Source organism: Hydra vulgaris, chromosome 10 (genome assembly GCF_038396675.1).
Source record: "Hydra vulgaris chromosome 10, alternate assembly HydraT2T_AEP".
Classification (NCBI taxonomy): Eukaryota; Metazoa; Cnidaria; class Hydrozoa; order Anthoathecata; family Hydridae; genus Hydra; species Hydra vulgaris.
This window is the reverse complement of record NC_088929.1, coordinates 42,031,341-42,054,684: the sequence shown is the minus strand read 5'-3', so window position 1 is coordinate 42,054,684 and position 23,344 is coordinate 42,031,341. Positions and strand designations below refer to the sequence as shown.

Below are 23,344 nucleotides of genomic sequence, written 5' to 3'. Positions count from 1 at the left end.
TTAACAATCTTCCAGATATTCTAAAAAAAGTGGCAAGATATTTTCATCTGATGTGGCATTGTTCGCTGATGATACTACCATTTATTCTTGTCATGATAAGAAGCCAACACTCTCTGATTGCTTGCAGAGGGCATTTGAACTTAAAAAGGATCTAACTTATACTACAGCATCGGACTCACAGTGGCTGATAAAATTTAATTTCGATAAAACTCAAATTTTTTGCAGTCAATTGTTATCGCAATATTTTAGATCTTCCATTATTTATGAACGGTAATGTACTCGATGATTCATTTACCCTTTATCCTCTAGGTTTAATTCTTTCTTCCGATCTTTTTTGGAAACTATATATCACATCCGTTGCAAAATTAGCATCTGCTAAGATTGCATCTCTTTATCGAGCACGACACTTTCTCACTGCGGATTCTATTCACTATCTCTATAAATCTCAAATCCTGCCTTGTATGGAATACTGTTGCCATTTTCTGAGGCAGATCTTTTAATGATCCCCTTTCTCATTTGGACAAGATGAAAAAACGCATTGTAAACTCAGTTGGACCTGCTCTTCCAGCCAACCTCCAATCATTTTCACATTGTCGTAATGCTGCTTCTCTTTCTCTTTCCTACAAGTACTTTAATTGGCATTGCTCTAAAGAGCTGGCGTCTCTTGTGGATCTACTAAAATTAATTGTCGTATTACGAGTCTTTCAACTAAGTCTCATCCAATTTTTGATTGTTCCTAAATGCTCCAAAAACTCTTATTCGTCTATTTTTTCTCTTTGAACATCAGTTCTTTGGAATTCGCTTCCTTCATCTTTCTTTCCTGATTCATATAATTTGCAATCTTTTAAGTTGTCTATCAATCGTTATCTTGCTCTACAATCTTTTATATATATATATATATATATATATATATATATATATATATATATATATATATATATATATATATATATAAATATATATATATATATATATATATACATATATATATATATATATAAATATCTGTTTGTGTGTGTGTGTGTGTGTGTGTGTGTGTATGTGTATGTGTAGTATTGATATATGACCATATATCTTAGTAAGAGTTATTATCGAACTTATGAATGTATATTTTGCTTTAAAAAAGTTTCTTTACAATCGTGGAATATAGTAGAGAAACTGGAAAATGCTCTATATTTAAAAAGTTATGGATTCTCGAAACATTTCGTGAAAAATCAATCGAGAAAATTTTTACGTTACAGTACGAGAGGTTTCGATCAGTTACGAGAGCGAATTTGAAAAGTCACCTAAATTCTCGTAACAATTCGGTTACGTTTCGGAAAATTCTTGGTAGTTACCAGTATCATTACGAGTATGTTTTCGAGTATTCCGAAACTCAAATTTCCAAAATTTTCATTGTTTCATTTCAAGAATTATTTGTGTTTTGGGATTTTTCGGGATATTTCGAGTTAATTTGAATTTTCCCAAAATGACTTGCAAAAAATTTGATTAACCTGTTATTCCGTTAAAGTACGCATTTTCAGGACAATTGACGCGCGCGACAGCTGAATTTTGTTTTCTTTTTTAAAAAAAAACAATTAAAGGTTGAAAATATCAATTTAAAGTCTTTTATTATATTATTTATCAAGAAAAAAGAATAAAGTTCAACTAATTTTTGTGGATTTTTCATCTTTTACGGTAAGAAAACACTTTTTAATTGTTTCTTTGTTATTTTTGTTGCTTTTAAAGGAACATTAGACAAGATTGTTGTTAAACTTGCTAGAAACAAATGTATTGATAATTCAATTTTTTTAGTTAAATAATTTAAAACATAAGTCATTAATTCAAAAGTAAGTATTATTAAAATATTTTAGACCAAAATTTAAAATATTTAACAGTAGAATGATTAAGTTAAGAAAATGTCTATATTCGTAAAATGCAGTACAAATTTTGGTTCTTTTTTTCCGGGATAGTGCTTGGTTAGTTTTGTATTTCCTGAAACTTTTTGAAGGTCAGACGTGTTTCATTGAAGTCCGGAAAAAAATTAAATTGTGACAAAATTTTTGATACTTAGCCTAACACTCAAGTCAAGTCAACATGGTCAGGTTAGACTCAACACTCTTGTCACTTAGACTCAACATGGTCAGGCCTAGAGATCTGGAAGCATTTCACAGAGGAGAAAGTCACTGAAGGTGGTGTGGGCAAGACCTAGGCTAAGTGCAACATTGGGGGCTGTGGACACCTGTCAAAGATCAATGATGGCAGTACCAGTGGAATGAGACGGCACATGGTCAGCCAACACTCTGTTGAATGGAATGCATTAAAACAGGAAAAAGCTGAAAAGAAGCGCCAAGGAGACCAAGCCTATAAAGAGCTTGAATAGGTGCGATAATTAAAAATTTGGTTTTACATTACATTTTAATTTTAGCTCTGCTTATTTATACTATTTGCCTATTTTGAATAGTTTTTGACTTTTGTTGAAAATAACTTAATTAAAGCATTGGTTAAAGCTTCGTAAAGTTACTTTCAAGTCATAAGTTATTGTTATTTAGTACTTTGAAAGTTTTAAATTATAAATAATTCCTTAATGTACCTTTAATGTACACTGTTTTAATTTTTTTTAATGTACTTATATTGCTTTTTTGTTACTTTTTTAGTTGCATGATAAAGATGAGCAATATGAGCAGGAAAAAGGTAGCAAAACTCCAAAGGTTCTAAACCGAACTGTAAAGAAAAGAAGGTTGGCAACACCGACCACTCCAGAAAAGGTAAAGAACATTGATGCGTACATGAAGTACAAATCACAGGATAAGGAACAACTGCGAGGAGATATTGAAATTGTCAAGTTTCTTGCAAGATGCAACCTCTCATTCAATTTGGTCGAGGCAGATGGCTTCAAGGATTTTCTGGCCTATTTTGCACCTAAAATAAATGTGAGGAAAGCCAAGACGTATTCAAAGTTTAAGTAAGTTAAATGCATGAATTTTACTTTTTGAAGTAAATCATTTTGGGTTGCTGTATTTTTTTGTTGGGATTATGAAATTTTTGAAATAAATACTTTGTGTGTTTTACTTTTCCCAAAAATACCCTTTTAGATATAATGTTAGAAACAAGCCTTTATTGTATAAGTATAGTATACTTATATTCCCATTTACAACCCTATTTGAAATTAAAACGAAAATTTCAAACCTAACCTTGAACCATGTTTTTATTTTTATTTTTAGACTACCATTGCTGCACACCAATGTAAAGAATGCCGTTGACAACGTTTTACTGTCGGAACTTCCCAAATCACCTGGATTTGCCCTTTTTTCAGACCTTTGGAGCAGTCGAAACAATGACTCATATCAAGCCATTACTTTTCACTACATCTGAAAAGATTTCCAGCTCAGGATGTTTGTCATTGGCACTGGACCTTTTGCTGAAAGACAGACTGCCGATGCAAATGCCGAAAAACTTGACAAGTAAGTTTTAGTAGTAACACAATTATAATAGTATTATAATATAAAATATTATTTCTTTCTGGGAAATATTGTTATTTCTCAAAATTAACATTTCTAGCTCAATTAATTGAGCTAGAAATGTTAATCTTGAAACTATACTTCTTACATAACGGGATATAACGAGTTATAACGAGTTATAACAAAAATGTTCACAAAATTGTAAAATTTGTAACATTATGTACATTATTGTTTTTGATTTTTGCAGGTATGTTTCTAACATTCCTGGAAATGATGGCTTCAGTTCAGTGGTACGTGTTCATGATTCAGCTCCCAACATGAAGGCAACTATTCCAAAGTGCACGTATGTTGATGATTCTCTCTTGTGTGCAGACAACCTTCTCAATCTGGTTGTGGAAAACACAATTAAGGAGACAAAGTCAGTGCAAACAATGAATTTCGAAGCTGCCATCATCAAAGCCACTGCATTGAGTTCCAAGTGTCACCGATCAAACTTGGCCTAGCAAAGGATTGAGAAGGAGGTAAAACTTAAAATTGTCTAAATGTTTTTGACCTTATTCAGTTTTAACTTGCTAATTTAACTTTATTTAAGTAACAATTAACTTGTAGATTTTATTTCAGGTTTTATATTTGGTTACAATGTACTAATAACTTTTTTTTTTGGTTTTTCAGTACAAATCTTTAATGGACGACAGTGACCCGAGCAGTTAAGAAAGGTCATCTCTAAAAGTCGTCGAGGTCATTTCCCCAGTCAAAACTCGTTGAAATTCCGTTTACATGATGCTTGACAGCATTATGCGAATGAGCAAGATTTTGAGCTCTATGAGTGATAATCCTGGAAATGACATTAGCCGGAAACTTGCTGAGTCAGTGCCTACTGAAGAGGAGTTTAACCCTTATGATGAAATTCTGCCAATTTTGATAAGAATCTATGACAACTCAGAAAGTCTTTCAAAAAAGTCTGCATCCACAAGGTCATTGCTCACATCTATGGCATCAATGTTTGGGCACAAGAACAGTTTTACACTAAAACTCTGTCTCCAACTGCTGAAATTTTTTATTGAAAGTTGAAGAAAAATGTGGAAAAGTATTTTCCAAATGGTGGCGTCAACAACACGTTCTACGCCGTGACTAACCTTCTCAACCCCTTGTACAAGGGTAAACTATTGAAAAAACTTGTTTGCGGGTTTTTTGAAGCTGCCTATAATGCTTTTGTTGTCAACTCTAATGCTCGTCAATAGTGGCTTGCTTCAATCCTGGATATAACCACAAATGTGCAGCAGCTCAAGAATTTCATGGCACTTGAAGATGAGCCATGTTTTGACTTGATCAAAGATGAAGAGATGGCAATTGTTGGGCCTGAAAGACCTCCTACCCAGTCATCAATTGTCAGTGAATGGGACATGTACACTAAAATGCCTGCAGAGATGGGAACTGATGTGCTGAAATTGAAACCAAAAAAAGTTTCCATTGCTTTCAGAGATTGGAACTGATGTGCTGAAAATGAAACCAAAAATATTTTTCATTGCTTTCAGAGGCTGCCAGGCAATGGCTGTTTGTTCCTGCCTCTTCTGCTCCTTTTGAGCGAGTTTTCAGTTCTGGAGGTAACATTGTCTCCTACAAGAGGACCAAGATTCAACCTGAGTAAGTTGAAAAACTGCTTTACATCCAACAAAACTACAATTGAGTGAAGATGAAAACCTACAAGCTCACTTCCACTGAAGAGGCCATTGCCGAAAAGGATACACCAAGGACATCTACTTCCTCATCTTTGCCTGAAGGGATTGTCCCGCTAGTTGACCTTGGAGATGATTCTGAAGATGATGACTCTTTTGCTACATCTGCCACAGCTACACCTGGACCTGCCACATCAACTCCAACTGCTTAATTTGTTGACTTTACTTAATCTTTTTTTATGAAATAAATTACTATTTAACTTTTGATTAAATAAAATTGTAAAGTTGGTGTTTGTTTCATTTCATTTTTCCTTAAAATCTTTTAAACTTTTGTTTAACTTATGACTAAGTTACTAAGTAATTTTGAATAACTATTTTATTGAAACAGTGCAATAAAACTAAAAAGCATGTACATTTATAAATTTTTTTTTTTTTTTTTTTTGTAAGCCATGTTGAATTTAAATAATGAATTTTTATAACTTTTTATTGCATTGTTTCAACGGTCGAGCGGTCTGAGGCATGAGTCCCGTTCTCAGAAGGTCGTGAGTTTGATTCCTGCCTCATTCAAGCAATCTTTCATCACTTTTTTAAGCTGCGTCACTCAATTAAGGCTCAGTTGCCAAATTAAACAATTAATGACGTTTTTGTCCAAACTTGTCGACAATCAATAACGTTTTGTGTTTAGATGTCAGATTTGAAAGTTAGACCGTTGAAACATTTTTTTGTGAAATTATATTCATATTAGTTAAATTAGTAAATTAACTAAAATTACTATAGTTAAATTTCGTATTTGTATTATTTAATTTGTTGAAAAAAAAAACAAAAGCATTGTTTCAACGACCACTGGGTCATCATTGGCAATCATTGTCTGTCCTGTCCTATTATTTATTGATATATTGCTTGAAAGGCACTTGGCAGATTGGGCAATATTTTTCCTCCTTTCCACCTGCATCAAATCCATGGACAGTGCATCTCCAGGCCTGGACTCGAACTCACGACCTTTGGATAACAGACTCATGCCTCAGACCACTTGACGATTGAAACATTGCTAAAAAAACTTTCAAAAATACATTATTTTAATTTAACAAAAATATTTATTATATTAAGAACCAAAATACTGATTTGATGGCATCGAAACATGGTCTTTAACCCTCTTCAATTTAAATTTAATTTTTTGTGTGTGTTTGTTAACCAGTTTTATCATCTGCTTTGCGTGATTCGAACTCACAATCTTCCAATAACTGGCAAGCGTCTTCGATCCCTTGACCATCAAATCAGCTTAAAAAAACTTCCTAAAAATACATTATTTAAGTTATAAATTATAATGTATGTATAATGCCACATTAATGTGTAACAAAAATTAGGGATTTTTTATTACAATGTTCCAATGGTCAAGTGATCTGAGGCATGAGTCCGTTATCCAAAGGTCGTGAGTTCGAATCCCACCAAATCATCAACAATCTATGACGTTTCGCAATTTGACTATTTCTTTAACTTCAGCACTTCTTCAAACGACGTCACATTTCAAAAGCAAACCATCTTAAAAGCAAATTATGACCATTAAAACATTTTTTATTAATATTTTTTTCATTTTCTCGATATGTATCGAAATGTATCGAAATGTTTCGGGAAAAAATGGTTTCAATTGGTACTCTCGTAACTTCAAAGACCCAATCAAAATAAATCTCCCGAAAGTTTAAAAACCTTACTCTCGTAACTCAAAAACATTTCGAGAAGAGTTCCCTTACGAGTCTCGTTTCGTAACGTATTGAAACAAAAATAGTTTCGAGAATTCCATGCTTAATATTTAAGTAAAGTTGCACATGCGCAGTGCACCGTTTTTAGCTTTGAAAAAACCATTTTTAAACGTTTTTTAAAGGTCCCGGAAAAGTAATTAAATCAAATGATAAAAAGTTTTATGAAAACGGAAATTTCAGTGGACCTATATAGGCGTTTAGAACGGACGGCTGTAGTTTTTTGTAAAACTATGTTATATTATAAAACATTGGTGAAACTATAAATTACGCAGGGCTTCGACTTTATACAGTCTTTATGATCTTCTTGAAGTCTTTCAATTAATCTTTTATTTATATTTTATGTATTTTAAAGAATTGTTACAATAAATAAAACTATCCGATAACAAAATTATTTTTTTTAATCTGTTTATTTAACCATAAAATAAAAAAATTTACTATAATATTTTATAAAATCACATAAATAAGGTTAGGTGTCACTCATATAAACAAAAACTTGTCAATGGAGTGACACAAAAATACAAATTTCCAAAAAAAAATCTAAAAAAAAATAATCTATAAACAAAACATAGAAAGAAATTGAAATAAAATAAAGAGGGGAAAAAAAAAAAAATAAATAAAGCACTAATAAATAAAGATAATATTAATAATTCCAATCATAATATAATAAAAATAATAATAATAATATGAATAAAAATAAAATAAATACAAGCAGTAACTATACCATGATAACTTTACTAAAAATTATAACTAATGATAAAAACTATGGTAAAAATAAATATAATAAAGTTTATAACTATGACCGAAATTATTGAAATAAACATAACAATAGCAAAACTAAGGACTATAACCATAAAACAATTACTACAATAGAATTACTATCACTCTCATTATAAATAATATTAATAAGATTTTTAAAAAAGATAAACTATGTGTAATTATTTAAAGTTTTTCTTGTAAGCATAGTATAAATTTTTTGGAATATATAATAATACATGTAACAATATTTCCAAAAAATGTATTTAATGCATATGCACACAATACATATAACAATATTTCCAAAAAATGTATACTATGCCTACAAGAAAAATTTGAAATAATTACACATGCAAACCAAGAATGTTTATTAAACAAAAAATCGGAATTAATTTCTATTTTTATAATTAAGGCACGAACATCAGTTTCTCCTAAAAAACTATAAAAATAAATGAGCTCAAATAATAGTTACAAATAATAGTTAAATTAAGTCCCCCTTTTAAAAAATATTTTTCTCAAAAGGCGTAAGTAATCATTTCCAAAGAATTCTTTTTATATTAGTGTCAGCAAACTCCACAAATGTGTGAAAATTTACATTAGCTAAGACATTTGCGACTTTCTGTAATTTAATTTTTGGTACAAATTGAAGTTTTATTAATTTGATCATTCATTTCTGACGAGTCTTGATGAAACACAGTGTTAAATGAGAAAAATTTTCGTTAAGTGATTTTCTACTAAATTGTAATTGCTCTGTACTTTTAACAATATTCAGCACTCTACTTAACAACCCGATAAACATTATATTGGCTTAACCGAGGGCAAATGGAAAAAATGTTATGCCAATCACAAACAATCTTTTAAACATAAAAAATACTCAAAAGAGACTATGCTGTCTAAATATATTTGGCAACTAAAAGAAAAAATATTAATTTTAAATTAAACTGGTCTATCCTAAAAACTGCGCCTGCCTATAACAACGTTTCCAAAAAATGTATACTAACGGGTGATGCGGAAGTTATCGGACAAAATAAAAACGTCAATAACTTATTTATAAATAAAAAAACAAACTACTATTATATTTTTTTTAAATAAAGCATTTATCTTTTAATAAAAATATATTATTTTTTATATGAAAAAATACCACCATCTGCAATTGATCTCAATTTTGCTCTGACGCCTTTCATATGCGACTGTAAAAAGTTTAAATCAATTTCTTGTAGTTTTAGTTTAATGCGATCAATCAAAACTTGCTCTGTTGAAGCTTGCCAATCTCCCTCGTAAACCTTCTGTGCCAAAAGTCCCCAAAAATTTTCAATTGGTCGTGCTTGAGGCACATTTGGGGGATTGGATTCTTTATCAACGTAATAGACATATCGGTCCATCCAATTTAGAGAATCTTTAGAATAATGAGAACTTGCTAAATCTGGCCAAAATAAATATTTAAAGTCTCCATGATACTTGTGAATAAATGGAAGAAGTTGTTTTTCTAAACATTCATTAATATAGATTGATGAATTGATCGCTACAGCCTTGGAAGTACGAAATAATGGCTCGGACATACCACGGTCAGATATGGTTATCCACATTAATAATTTTTTTGGAAATTTCTCTTTTCCTATAAAACGAACACTTTCTGGGCATGTCTTTTTGTTGTTTGTGTAGTATTCAGAATTTCCAGGCATGTTGTCCCCTGCAAAACAAAAGTATTTTTCGTCACCGATGACTAGAAGTTATTTTGTGTTATAGAGTTGGTTAACTAGTTTCCTGCTTCTTTTCTTTGCCTTTATTTGTTGTTCTATAGAGTATTTTGGAGTCTTTTCACGTTTTCTATATTTAATATTCATTTTTTGTTAACAGACGACCAATTGTTGATTGATTTACACCGAATTTAATACCTATTTTTCTCTAACTGACCCCTTTTCGATTGTTGACAAGTAATCAAATTAGGATTTGTCCGATAACTTTCGCATCACCCGTTATGTTTACAAGAAAAATTTGAAATTATTACTCATTTAGATCAAGAAAATTTACTGAATAAAAAATCAGAACTAATTTCTAAATGCAGACATGAAAATAAGTTCCTTTTAAAAAATTATAAAAACAAATGACCAATCCAAATTTATCCTAATTCTAAAGAATTCTTTTCGTGATTTTTTAATTATCTAATGTAGTTGATGCAACTTCCTGGTTGCAAAATACTACAGTTATTACATAATTAAGTATAACAATTCCCAACTTCCTGTGGAATAATTTTTTCTACAATTTGAAAATTTTTTTATGTTTAGACATTCTTCCTAATGAACTTACTGATGGTGAAACACAATGTTGAAGTAATCAAAAATTAGATAAGTGTTTTTACTAATTTATTATTGCTCTGTTCTTTTAGAACATTGAGCACTCTGTTTGTGGAATACTCTAACATAATTTATATTATATATATATATATATATATATATATATATATATATATATATATATATATATATATATATATATATATATATATATATATATATATATATATATATATATATATATATATATATATATATATATATATATATATATATATATATATATATAGTTTATAATAACTTTTAAATATATAAACATAATACTTTTTAGTCTAGAAGTCAATCACTTGTACTGTAAATAAAATTAGCAATAAAAGAAAAAAGAGATATTACGCAGTATAGTGAAAAAAATTCAGAGCTTCATAATGCATTATACCTACAATATATTGTAGGTATAATGCATTAGTAAACTCTTAGTGCTGTTACATTTGCTTGATATGCTAATCCAGTAATGCAAAACTATTTAACATTTACAATAGAAAGGTGATACTTTAAATCATAGTTTATGAAAAAATTGATGAAATGTTGATCTTTCATCAAACAATAAAGTAGTAAAAAAAATACTTTTTTTATGCTTCTTTTCTGTATATAATTCTACTGGCTTTAAGACTTACTGAAGTTTTCTACCGGCTTGAGACACTGTAGTTTTCAACTGGCTTACTGAATTTACTAAAGTTTTCTACCGGCTTGAGACGCTGTAGTTTTCTAATTAAAAACATATTAAAGTTTTGATTAAGTTACTGACTAAGTCTGGACTTGAACTCTTTAACTGTAGAGGTCTGGAATTGAACTCTCTAACTACAGAGGTTAAGAGTATTATAGTGTGTTAAATATATTTAAAAAAAAGAAAATGCAAAAAAGAAATTTAAATGTTTTAGTAAATAAATATTTTAGCATGGTTTTATGCGGCAGTCATTATTTAAATTTGGTAATTATAATTTCTACTAAGTGGTTGAAAATTCTTCATTCTCGTGGCTCAGTGATTTTTAATTTTTGACTCATAGTCAGATTCAAAAAATCACTTTAGTTCTACGAAACATATTTATAAATTTTACTGTGTAAAATCTAAAATAATGTTCGGTAAAACCTATGTTCGGTGTTAATCGTACCTGCAATTTTTTTCAAGTTTTACTTATATGATACTTTTTATCAACTAAGGTTTTAAAAAATCAAGGTTTAATTTTAAAGGAGAAGATTTCAAATACGTTACATTTTTCATTTATATTTTGTTTTATTATTAAATTGTTATAGAAAATCAGGTAAAAACATTTAAAAAACATATTTACCAAAATTGTTACCAGTTTGATAATGGTCTCAAAAAAAAACAGTGCTAAAAGAAACGGTTGAAAATTTTTTTTACGATAAAACCGATTCGAAACATAACAAGTTTAATTTTTTTCATAAAAACCGATTTCTCATTGTTTTTGTTTTTTTCTTTGCTGTAAAATACGGTGCAAAGCAATTAATAACTTTTTTTTACCATATATAACTGAATTTACAAGGGAATGATAAGTTATAAAGGGATCTAAATATTGCTACTTGTTGTTTACTTACATAGAGAGGAAAAAAACCATAAACGTCTTTTAAAAATTTGATAAAATGAAATCTTTTAAACATAAAATAAAAAAATTTTGGACACACGCTGTTATAAGAACAAAAGAAATTGTTATAAAAAAAATCTATTTACGCTACAATAGAAGATCGATCTAATATATTGCTAAAAGCCACCTTCATTCTATTTCTCGACAGCTTAGAAGCTTTTTTAAAAGTCCTGTTTCCTATACAATAAATAAATGGCGCAATAAATCCATCCATAAACGTCATTATTTTCATAATTAGTGTTACAATTTTCTCACTTGTAGAGTTATGATAGTTTCGGCGGAAACACCTCTCGTGACACAAAGATTCCAGCAAATAATATATGCAACTTGGACCCCAACATATAACATAACAGAATACAATCAAAAATACTATATTGGATTTGTTTAGATACACAAACCTTAGATTTTGAATTAACCTTTTTTTTTTTTCAACTGCTCGTGCTTTTTTAAAGATCATCAAATAAAGTATTATAGTAAAGAGCAGTGGAACACTAGTATTACAAATTAACATAAGTGTTGTCCAAAGTTTTGATGGAATGTAAGAACAGTCCTGCCTATTAATCTGGTTTACAAATGGTATTAAACATAGCGCTATCGTATATATCCACATGATAACTAAAAATATACAGATTCGTTTTACAGTTATATAAACCCGATACTTAAAAGGAATTTGCAAATGCAGAAAACGATCAATTGTGACAATCATCAAGCTTAAACATGCCGCATAGTTTGTTAACATGTAAAAAAATCGAAACATGTCGCAAGTCAAAAATGGGATTTCGAAGTTGCTACGTTTTAACGTATACAACGGAATAACAATAACTCCTTGAACTAGATGTGCTAAAATTAAACTGCAAATTGCAACATTGGATGGTTTATGCAGCTTCCGACTTTGGTATGTAATAATTAGACAGTATAAATTAATAATGATGATAAACAGAGACAATAAACTTAATCCAGTCAAAGAAAAAATTACTCGAGTCGAAGATACAACCAATTTTGTAGTATTGTTTGTCAAACTTTTATTCATACTTTTTGCAACTTAAGATATTTTCAAGATATTATTTTTCTTCTTCTAAGATTCTTATTTATATAAAATCTCTGAGAGCTCTTCTATTTAAATGAAAAAACTGGATTATCTTTACTAATTGTTTACAGTTATTTTAAATTATCCAATATTAAAAATTATCCGCCTAAAATCTGCTTTTTGTAATGTAAGTTTTACGTCATGAAAGATTAAATACAATACATACAGCTCAAATTAAGTTTGAACTTTCTTTGTTTCTGTTACCTCGTAGTTAAAATTTGGATTAGGGCCCACGAATATACAAACGTTTATACAACTACATATATTTAACGGTACTTTATCATTCATTTGCTTCTAAATTTCCACCTAAAATAAAACTGTTTAATGTCTTTTTGTAAATTTGGCAATATAAAAGAGCTGAAAACAGCTAAGCTCTTGGTCTAGTCCCGCTGAGGGTAACAGACATCTACGCGCAGGTGGTATATATAAAACTCTGCGCAGGTGTTTTTTAAAACTCTCATATCTTTTGCATTTATAACATAAGAAATTAAAAATCTTGAAAAATAATTTTATTTAAAGTATCAAGTACAGCGGTATAAACATGTCAATTAATAATTGATATATACTTTTGTTCAAACACAGTGAGGGGTTTTAATATGATTCTAAATGTAGTGAGTTGAGGTTTAAAAATAATAAAATAAATACAAAAAAAAATATGAAAAAACTCAAACCAAAAAAATTCTTACACAAATTGTTATTTTCTTACATGTTGTTATTTTCTTTTCATGTTTTTTTATGTCATTAGTTTATGTTATTTGCATTTTTTAATGAATTTCACCGTTATTATAGATTGTTATGGGTTTTCCTAGAAAATAAAAAAATTTGACTTATATTTCCAATAAGATATTACAGTTATAAAAAAATCTGTTACCAACAATGAGAGTACAATCAACGGTTTGAAACTTTTTGAAACTATAAAATTTAACAAAGGAGAAAAATAATTTTTTTTTGAATTATAAAAGTTGTTTTCACCTGCTTGAAAACAATTTTTAAGTTGGCGCACTTTATTATTTAAATGCATTGACCATTAATAAGTTTGATATTAATTTATTACACGATATTATTTATTCAAACTTTTTTTTCTTTTGAAAAAAGGTAACTCATTCACATTGAGACATTCTAAGATTTTATAATGCCTAGACAAATTTTAATGAATTCTAAATGAATTCTAGAATTTGTTTCAAATAAATTGTTTTACATCCGCGTCGCGCATTTTATGAAAATTATTACGTCAAGGATTTAAAATATTCAAAACGTTTTATAGTTGAATAACAATTTTAATTGACTGAAAACGAAAATGCAGAACTATTAAACGGACTCACAAAATTAATAATTAAATAAATCAACTTCATATGGATGGTTAAGCGCCCAATCAGCCTACACAACAAAACTGAAAAAAAAAAGTTTGTATTAAAAAACATGATCTACGTAGTATTTCTTCGTATACGGCAATAAATCTTTCAATAAAACATTTAAGATTAGCCGCTAATTAATCATTAAAGCGTTCAAAGTTAGCGCTTTTGAACAATTAACTTTGGGGTCAACTGCAAAACACAGTTTTGGAATGTTTTATACCCCTTCTCTCCCCCCCCCTCCCTCGTCACAACATTGTAACTCTTTAGTAACAAGTTCCATATGAGCCGTCACAAAAACACTAACCCCCTCCCTTCCTAAAAGCGTGACTTAATTTATAGACGATCCTTTTAACTTATTTGAAACAAATTTTTCGTCGGACTTAAAGGTAAACATAACTTTCATTATTTATTTACTGACTTTTTTTACTCATTGTTCATATAAGTATCGTAGCGAAGTTAATAAGTGATATAAAGAAAACTAATGACAAATGTATGAATACAGAAATATCCAACCAATTTAAAAAACCTGTCAATCTCATAGAAGAAACTAATAACTTTTTCTAGTATAATTTTTTTAACAGAAAGTAGGATTAACTCATTTATTTTTAACAACTCAAACTTTCATTTTCGTCATTTTGAAATAATCTTTTAAAAAGTTGTCGAGTAGTTGTTTACGTAAAACAAAATCTTGCGTAAGTGATTAGTTAAAATTGATTTGATTTAAGATTTTGTTTAAACGATTTAGAAACGCGTCTTTAGTGGCAATAAAAAAATTTTGCTAATAAAATCTCAGCGATTGTTTAAAAACATTTAATGAAAAAAATTATTATTGACCACCTGCATTGTAGGAGAAAGCCTGAAGATTTTTTCTTTACAAAATCTTTTTATTAGTGGAGGTTAGAGGAAAAAAAGGAATTTTCAAACCAACCCATAATGGTCAAAAAAACTTTTTGGTTTTCGGCCAAAATTAAAAAAATAATAATAATCTGTAATTTGTGTTATTATTATTATTATTTTTAAACACAAAATTATCCATTATTCAAAAATATAGAGTTTTCATACTTTTTCTTGAAAGAAAAGTAATTAACCGTATCCAAGAGCGATTAAAAATCGATGAATAATTTCTAGCAAAAATAAAACATTTTTTTATTTGTGTATAAATTTAAAACTATATGCCCATATGCATAGATTTTTTTTTAAACAAATTTTATAGTATAGAGTTTAATTTGAAATAAAAATAATTTTTTATTATTGCATATTTGCATAAGTTATTTATGTTTGAAACTAGCATAAAACAAACGTTTTTACTTCGATTTCAACTTCTACCTTTAAGCTTAAGTCCGCATGCATGGAGTTGATCGATATGATTCTATTTAATCGTAATTTGCACATATTATTCACAAAAAAAAATCAGCTGCAGATATAATTATTTCAACCAATTGTAAAGCCAAAATATTTATGTTATTAAAAATACTTTTTTGTTTTATTTCTTTAAATCCATGTTTAAAAACATTTGTTTTTCTTTATACAATCGTACCTGCTACCTAAATCGTTAAAAATAGTTCAAAAATTCATTTTTATTTTATTTATATAAAATATTCCGTATATTTAACTAAAAGAAAATACTTAAAAAAATGCATATTTTAGAAAATTTAAAATCCATGTAAAATGCAAAGTCCGCTATTATAACAAAATATTTTTAGGATATTTTAAACATCTATTATAACTTAGGGAAGGGTGGGGCAAGATGACCCGTGGGACAAGAAGTCTTTTTGCTTATGTGAGAGTATCATAGAACTGTAATGTTTTATCCCTTTATAATACTATTCATAAAGTTAAAACAAAATCGTAACATAAAAAATGTTTTTAATATTGCTGGTAGGTGAGGTATAAATCGGTTTATAACTTTTTGGAGTATTTTGTTAGTAAGTTGCTTCTAATTTTGAATGTTTATTGGATTGGTAATACTAATGCGATTAAGGTAAGAAATGTGTTGTTTTATAAAGAATTTATTCCACAATAATATATAGTCGAGAAATTTTATAACTAAGCAATAAAATTAATTTCATTTGTATAAAACTTGCACTCACTACAGATGAGCTAAGATGTTCTCGGTTACGTGGAGTAAGATGCCCTCAAAGGGCTTCTTGCGTCGTGGTTTTACGGAATTTCTACCATTTTTAAAGTGTGTTTAGAACATAAAAACGTTTACTAATTTAGTTATTGACAATGTTTATATGTTGGTTTATATTTATATTTTATTTATTGGTTTATATTTTCTTTATTGGTTTATATTTATATTTATATTTCTATGATAACTATTATACATATTTATAAATAGCTTTTTAAAATAATTTTATATATTAAGTAAATGTTATAATGTAGGTACGTGGAAATCGCGATTTACGGAACCGATTTTTATGCTAAAATTTTGGTTCTCGTTTTTTTAACTCTTTTTTAGACAGCGTGAGACAGACGTAGTTTTGTGGAGTTTCTTTTTAGAAACACATATACACATAGATACTTTTTGGAAAGAAGAAAAGCTAATCTTGATCTTTTAAATACTTTTATGCATGGTTACTAACTTTTTAATGGGATATTTTGCTCCTGAATATTAGGTTGATGTTCTCTCATAAATTTGTGGTCGAAGAAATGTAGAGTCCGCCTATTTTATTATTAAAATAGTTTGCTTCATGCATTTTCTATGCACATGCCAAATTTCAACGAAAAATAATGATAAGCAATTAGTTTAATTAGTGTTATACCAAGTATACCACTTTTTTCAGGTAGCCTTAGGCAAACGGTTTTTTGATGTGGTTCTTTTTAGAAACATATATAAACCTTGACGACTTTTGTAAAGAAGAAAGGTTTGGCTTAATTTTTATATAAATATTGTGTATCGCTACCATACTTTTTTATGGAGTATTTTGCTGAGAATTTTGCATGAAAATTTGGTTGATGTTGTCACTTGGATTTGTGGTCGAAGAAATGTAGAGTCCGCTTTTTTTATTATTAAAATAGTTTGCTTCATGCATTTTCTATAAACATGCCAAATTTCAACGAAAAATAATTATAAGCAATTAGTCTAATTAGTGTTGGACTTTAGGTACCAAATTTCAGTTTTTCTGTTTGTTTATTTTTTACTAAGCGAAATCCGGGTGGGACCGAAATCCGGATAAGGGGGCGATTCAAATAAAAATCTTATTTTAAATTATTTTAATTTATATTATTAGATTTAATTTAATATGAACAAGCTTAATAAAACTGTTTTAGATGCACTAACAGATAGTAAGTTCAATTTTTTTTATTCATGATAATAGTATTAATAACTATTTTCAAATCCAAAATATAATGATTAATGTAAAAAGTTCTTTATGTAACATATAAAAAAAAGATTAATGTTTCAGATTAAAACTGTTGGTATTCAATTGCAACAGTTTTAATATTTTAAAACACTAACATTTAATATTTTAAAAACACTAAGAAGTTTTTTGTTAAGATTAAATTAATGAAGTATGTAATATACTTATTTATATGTGGTTTATAATAGCCTATTAAACTATTGAATTGATTGTTAATAGATAGTACCAGTTGACAATTTTATTAAGATATCACATATTAATAAAAATATTTCATACTTCATTAGTTTAATCTTAACAAAAAACTTCTTCGTGTTTTTAAAATATAACAAAAGATATCATTATTATTGTCTTTTATTATTTTTGGATTATATACTTCTTTATCTTTGGGTTATTGTTTAAATCATTATATAAGCATGTCTAATATTTATTTCTTTTTTAGTAGATCCTACCTGGCTTTTTGTTGATTTTTTGAGATTTCATTAGTATAAATTACATAAATTTTGGGTTTATTCATTAAAAAAACATTAACATAATCACAAAGAGAAAATAGTATACAATGAGTTAATGTAAACATTTGTAATATAATGTAAACATAATGTAAACATAAATAGTAAACATTTATATGTAACATGTAATATAATGTATTCTTGATTTATGTAATATAATGTATAATTATATGTAACATGTAATATAATGTAAACATAATGTAAACATAAATAGTAAACCATATAGTAGTATAGTAAAATAGTAAAATAATGTAAACATAAATAGTAAGTGATTATGTAATATAATGTATAATTATATGTAACATGTAATATAATGTAAACATAATGTAAACATAAATAGTAAACATTTATAATATCTTTTTTATATAGAAACACTTAAAAAACTTAAGTTAAAGTTTTTTACTTATTGTATAGTATCTTTATCTGTGTTTATTGTTTACATAAATTTATAACTATTCCTAATGTTATCTTGTTGCTTATAAATATATTATCTTTATATTTTAATAGTTATATTTTCATTGCTTATTTTCATTTCATTAGTATAGTTGTTGCACCTTAAGCAGAACAGCTTTGACAATTGTTACATTTGTAACTTACTGTTAATAATTTCAAATTATTTTGTGTACAACTATTTTTGTTACTTTTAATCGAATCTACACAGCATATCGCTGGTAAGTTTGTATCAGTTTGTATATGTTAATGATTATAGAATTTGCTAAAACTTTTTAATCTGTGAATAGATTTTAAAGATTACTAATTTCAAAGTCATTATTTGCAATATTTATTTTTTATTACAAATTTTGAATTTTAATTACATCTTTGTCTTCAACGAATCGTAAGTTTACTAATTATTACTTTTTAATATGTGTATATATTTTCGACAACTGAAATATAAATTTTTTTTAAGTATTTTTTAACCTCAGTTCTTTCTACATCTACTATAAGTGGTATGTTTACAAATTTTTACTTTTTAATATGTTTATGCATATCTTGGCAGTTACAGTATTTATTTTTAATTACAACTTTGAAATCATTAGTTACATCTTCAGCGACTACTATGACTAGTAAGTTTAAAAACTATTATTTGCAAACATGTACACACCTTTCTTATCAATTACAAATTTTTATAAAATGTTTAGTTCCATGTGCACAACCTTCTGCTTGTAAATTTATGATTTAGAAATGTTTCTGAATGATTATTGAATTTATGTTTCTATTTATATACATTATTTAATGCATTAGTATTGTGTTATCCCTCAAAGTGCAGTGGAGTTTTTACTCTCATTAACATTTTTTAAGCTATCATTGATTAATACGTTGTTCATATTATTTATTCAGTCTATCACTTTCACAATTAATTGTTTTATATTAAATTTTATATAAAATTGTTTTATATTAAATTGTTTTATATTAAATTGTTTTATATTACATTTTAAAGCAGAACAGCTTTGACGATTGTTAAATTTGTAACTTACTGTTGACAATTTCAAATTATTTTGTGTACAATTTTTTTGTTATTTTTAGTTGAATCTACACAGCCTATCACTGGTAAGTTTGTATCAGTTTGTATATGTTAATGATTTTAGAATATAGAATATTTCAAATGTCAATAAATGTGAAGAGTATTTTGCATACTTATTTACTATTCTTGTTTTAGTTTGTTTAAACTGTTGACTTTGTTAATAGTTATTTGATTTTAAATTAGTTTACCTTATGTTTACAGTTCCTAAAAATTATATTTGCATTATTGATGTTGAAATAATAGTTTATTTTTTTACATTATTTATAATGTTATTAATTTCTAATAAATTATTATATATTATTTCTTTGTTTAGTGTAATGTGGTGAGATTTGTAAAGTTATTTCTCCCTTTTCAAATAAACACAATTAAAAATTTTTTTTTTAATTTTCATTGACATTTTTTTCAAGTTTGAATAAGAAGGGGGGGGGGGTCATTGGGCGTGGCACACGCCCCTCCTCTAGTAAAATAATTTCGAATACTTTTTTCTCTTTTTCAATAAACTCAATTTAAAACCTTTTTTCGAATATCTTACAAATTTTTTTTTTAAGTTGGATAAGACTGGGAGGGGAGGGGGGGGGTTTCGTTGGGCGTGGCACATGTCCCACCTCTAATGTCAATTTATACACCACTTATATATGATGTAAAATAAGAAAATGTAATTTAAACTTTTTAACACAAAATATAATCAATGTTTTTTAGGTTAAAATATTTATCAAAATGTAACATTTCACTACGAGGGTGTTTAAACGTAACAAAGACATCCACCCTTTAATCTAAAATAGACCACTAATATTTGGGAATGGAATGGAAGCAAATCAGATTAACTTTTTATGTATAAAGATAACATATTTTATCAGAAAAACACTCTTTCGTGTGAAAAACTTGTATTTTTTTAAAGTTATGATGGTTTTCCGGTACCCCCTCTGGCCCTCTAAACACCCCTTTTATCTATAGAGTTATGTGAACTTATAGCCTACTCTTACATCTATCTTTTGATACCAAGGTATAGGCATTTGGATAAGATTTGACAAAGTTATAACAATTTTAGTGGAAAAAAAAAATTTTTTGGAACCAGTTTCTTCAATAAATCCATATATCGAAAATTTGCTACTAAAAACGTCATAACTTTTTTTTAAATTGTTCGTTTTTAATAATTTTTTCATCTTTAAAATACTGTACTGAAGGGCTTTCTAATGATATATAACATTCTAGGATATGCTCAATCTAAAAAAATCAGTCCACGTACCTATTATAATGTATATGCTAAGTAAAATGAAGCTGTATCACATGCTATTGCTGCAATTCAATACATATTTGTAAAACTTTTACAAATATGCATCGCATTCAGCTGAATGAAGTTGTATTAATACTACTTCATATATTATTACATGCGCATAATACAATTTTTACTAAAAGGAGCTGTGTTTAGCATGCAACATCATATTATTAATTTCAACATTGTGTTATTGTTAATAATCTTGAGTAATTTTGTATGTACATATAACTTTAGTAAGTTCTTATTTAACTCAAAGAGAGTTAATTTATAGATGTTATGTAATGTATAAAATAATGTATTAAATAATTATATAATACTGTGCATGTGTTTGTATGTTTATGTAATTAAAATTTTAAGGTTTTAATATTTCTTTAGATACTTATTTAAATATTACAAACAATGGTAAGAAATTATGTGCGAAAAACACAGAGAGGTGCAATAAATGATAAAATAAAGTCAGGATTAGATGTAATAAAGATGGGCTGCAGTCTAAAGAATGTTGCATCAGAATTTAGTATTAATAAAAAAACATTACAACGTCATCGAGATGGAAAAGTAAAAGTAGCTGGTGGTTTGTCTCTAGGTGGAAAATTTCCTGTATTTAGTAAAGAATTTGAATTAAAGAATGTTACACAAGTTCAGATTATGGAAACAGCATTATTTGGCTTGACAACAATAGATGTGCGTCGCCTAGCATATGATTTTGCTAAACAAATGGGAATCGATAATCCTTTTAATAAAGAGTCAAAAATGGCAGGAGTGGATTGGCTGGGAGGATTTATGTCTTGCAATCCACAACTTTCTATTCGAACTCCACAAGCCACCAGTATAAGCAGAGCCATTGGCTTCAATAAACCAAAAGTAAATCAGTTTTTTCCAGTATACAAGTCATTATTTGAGGAACATAAGTTTTCAGCCAAACAGCTCTGGAATATCGATGAAACTGGAATCACAAATGTCCATAAGCCAGGAAAAATAATTGCAATGAAAGGCAAACAACAAGTTTCGAAAATAACTTTATTAATCAAAATCAAATTAGCATAAATCAAACTAAAATTTCAATTACTAAAAAATAACTAAAAAAGTATTGTAAATCATACAATGTGCCACTATTTGATGATTGGAGAAAGAGGTGCTACTGTGACAGTTGTGTGTGCAATGAGTGCAAGTGGCACTTATGTCCCACCCTTATTTATATTTCCCCATAAGCGAATGACTGATAGGCTGGCTGTTGGTGCACCTTCAGGCTCAATTATTAGAGTTAGCTCCAGTGGATGGACTGATTTATCTTTATTCATTGAATGGTTAACACATTTTGTTGCTGTGACTCATGCATCTAAAACTAATGAGCAATAAAATGGGATCCATCTCATAACTCTTTCACCTTATTGTACACACAAGATGCAACCTTTAGATCGTACATTTTTCAAACCATTAAGACTTGGCTACAATACAGCAGCAAGCAACTGGATGTTATCACATCAGGGACGTAGAATTTCATTTTTTGACATGGCAGGTATTTTTGCAACTGCCTACAACCAACTGCCTACAATCAGCAATCTAGTGAATTGCCTAATTTGCCTCGTGTTGCACCTATACAGTTGGCAAATGTCATGAGCACAACAACTACTGCTGCAAAATTGAAGGCTGTTGATGATGCAGTTTTGCCAATTGTGCCAAGAGTATCTTGGCCTTGAGTCTCCATTAAATATTTTGGAAAAGATTTCTCCGCGTCCCAAAATTCCTGTTTTAAGACAACCAAAGAGAAAGACAGAGTTAGCTGAAAGCCTTACTTCTTCACCTTTCAAGAAGCGACTAGAAGAGCATGAAAACAATGTAAAAAAAAAGCAACAATCAGTCATATTGCGTAAAGAAAAAACTGCACTTAATAAGGTGATCAAGCAAAAAATGAAATCAATAAATTTGAAGACAAAAAAGGTAAAGAAGCCTGAAAGCAGAAAGCAGAAAGAACTAATGGCATAAAGAAACAAATGAAAAGGAAGATATGGTTTCTTCCTCTGAAAGTTTTATCACTGATACAACTCTATGCACCATATGCTCTTGTCCATACAATGCGCTACTATTTGATGATTAGACACAATGTACTAAATGTACATCTTGGTACCACTTTTCATGTGGTCCAGATGATTCAGACTTATGCTACTACTGTGAATCATAATCATGTATATGTTATTTGAACATTTATGTTAGTGATATAAATTAAAAGTTATTTATCTGCAATTGGGACAAAATGCACTCCTAGGAGCATAAATAAACTAATAATTGTGCAAGGAGATATCTTGCCCCAGCCGTGGGGCAAGATGTCTCCTTGCCTTGATATAAAATTGATTTGTGGGGGAGGGGGTATTGTTCTTCCCTTACCCCCACCCCACCTGCACCCTGGTTGCGGTCTATTTGTATATACATATATATATATGTATATATATATATATATATATATATATATATATATATATATATATACATATATACATATATATATCTATATATATATATTTATATATATATATATATATATATATATATATATATATATATATATATATATATATATGATTTAAATGTTGACAACTTGTGCGAGAGTATATATATAAAAACTAATTTAAAACATCAGATAATACGAATTCTCTCAAT

General features: G+C 28.3%; 2 protein-coding genes and 1 long non-coding RNA gene across 3 annotated transcripts; 1 reads left to right on the top strand and 2 right to left on the bottom strand.

The window, feature by feature from the left end:
- Window positions 1–8,744: 8,744 nt before the first annotated feature.
- LOC136086359 (uncharacterized) lies at window positions 8,745–9,308 on the bottom strand. Its single transcript, XM_065808653.1, has one exon. The coding sequence runs from the start codon at window positions 9,306–9,308 to the stop codon at window positions 8,745–8,747; it is 564 nt and encodes a 187-aa protein (XP_065664725.1).
- Window positions 9,309–11,560: 2,252 nt separating this feature from the next.
- LOC136085977 (5-hydroxytryptamine receptor 1B-like) lies at window positions 11,561–13,034 on the bottom strand. Its single transcript, XM_065808062.1, has one exon. The coding sequence runs from the start codon at window positions 12,609–12,611 to the stop codon at window positions 11,664–11,666; it is 948 nt and encodes a 315-aa protein (XP_065664134.1). The 5' UTR covers window positions 12,612–13,034; the 3' UTR covers window positions 11,561–11,663.
- A 5,709-nt stretch (window positions 13,035–18,743) lies between these two features.
- On the top strand, window positions 18,744–20,294 carry LOC136085976 (uncharacterized). Its single transcript, XR_010641298.1, has 2 exons — window positions 18,744–19,439; window positions 20,113–20,294. It is a non-coding gene; the product is annotated as an uncharacterized LOC136085976 (long non-coding RNA).
- The last annotated feature ends 3,050 nt before the right edge of the window (window positions 20,295–23,344 follow it).

Excerpts from the sequence above, each read along its gene's own strand:
- LOC136085977 (XM_065808062.1), bottom strand. The coding sequence starts at position 12,611 with ATGAATAAAAGTTTGACAAACAATACTACAAAATTGGTTGTATCTTCG.
- LOC136086359 (XM_065808653.1), bottom strand. The coding sequence starts at position 9,308 with ATGCCTGGAAATTCTGAATACTACACAAACAACAAAAAGACATGCCCA.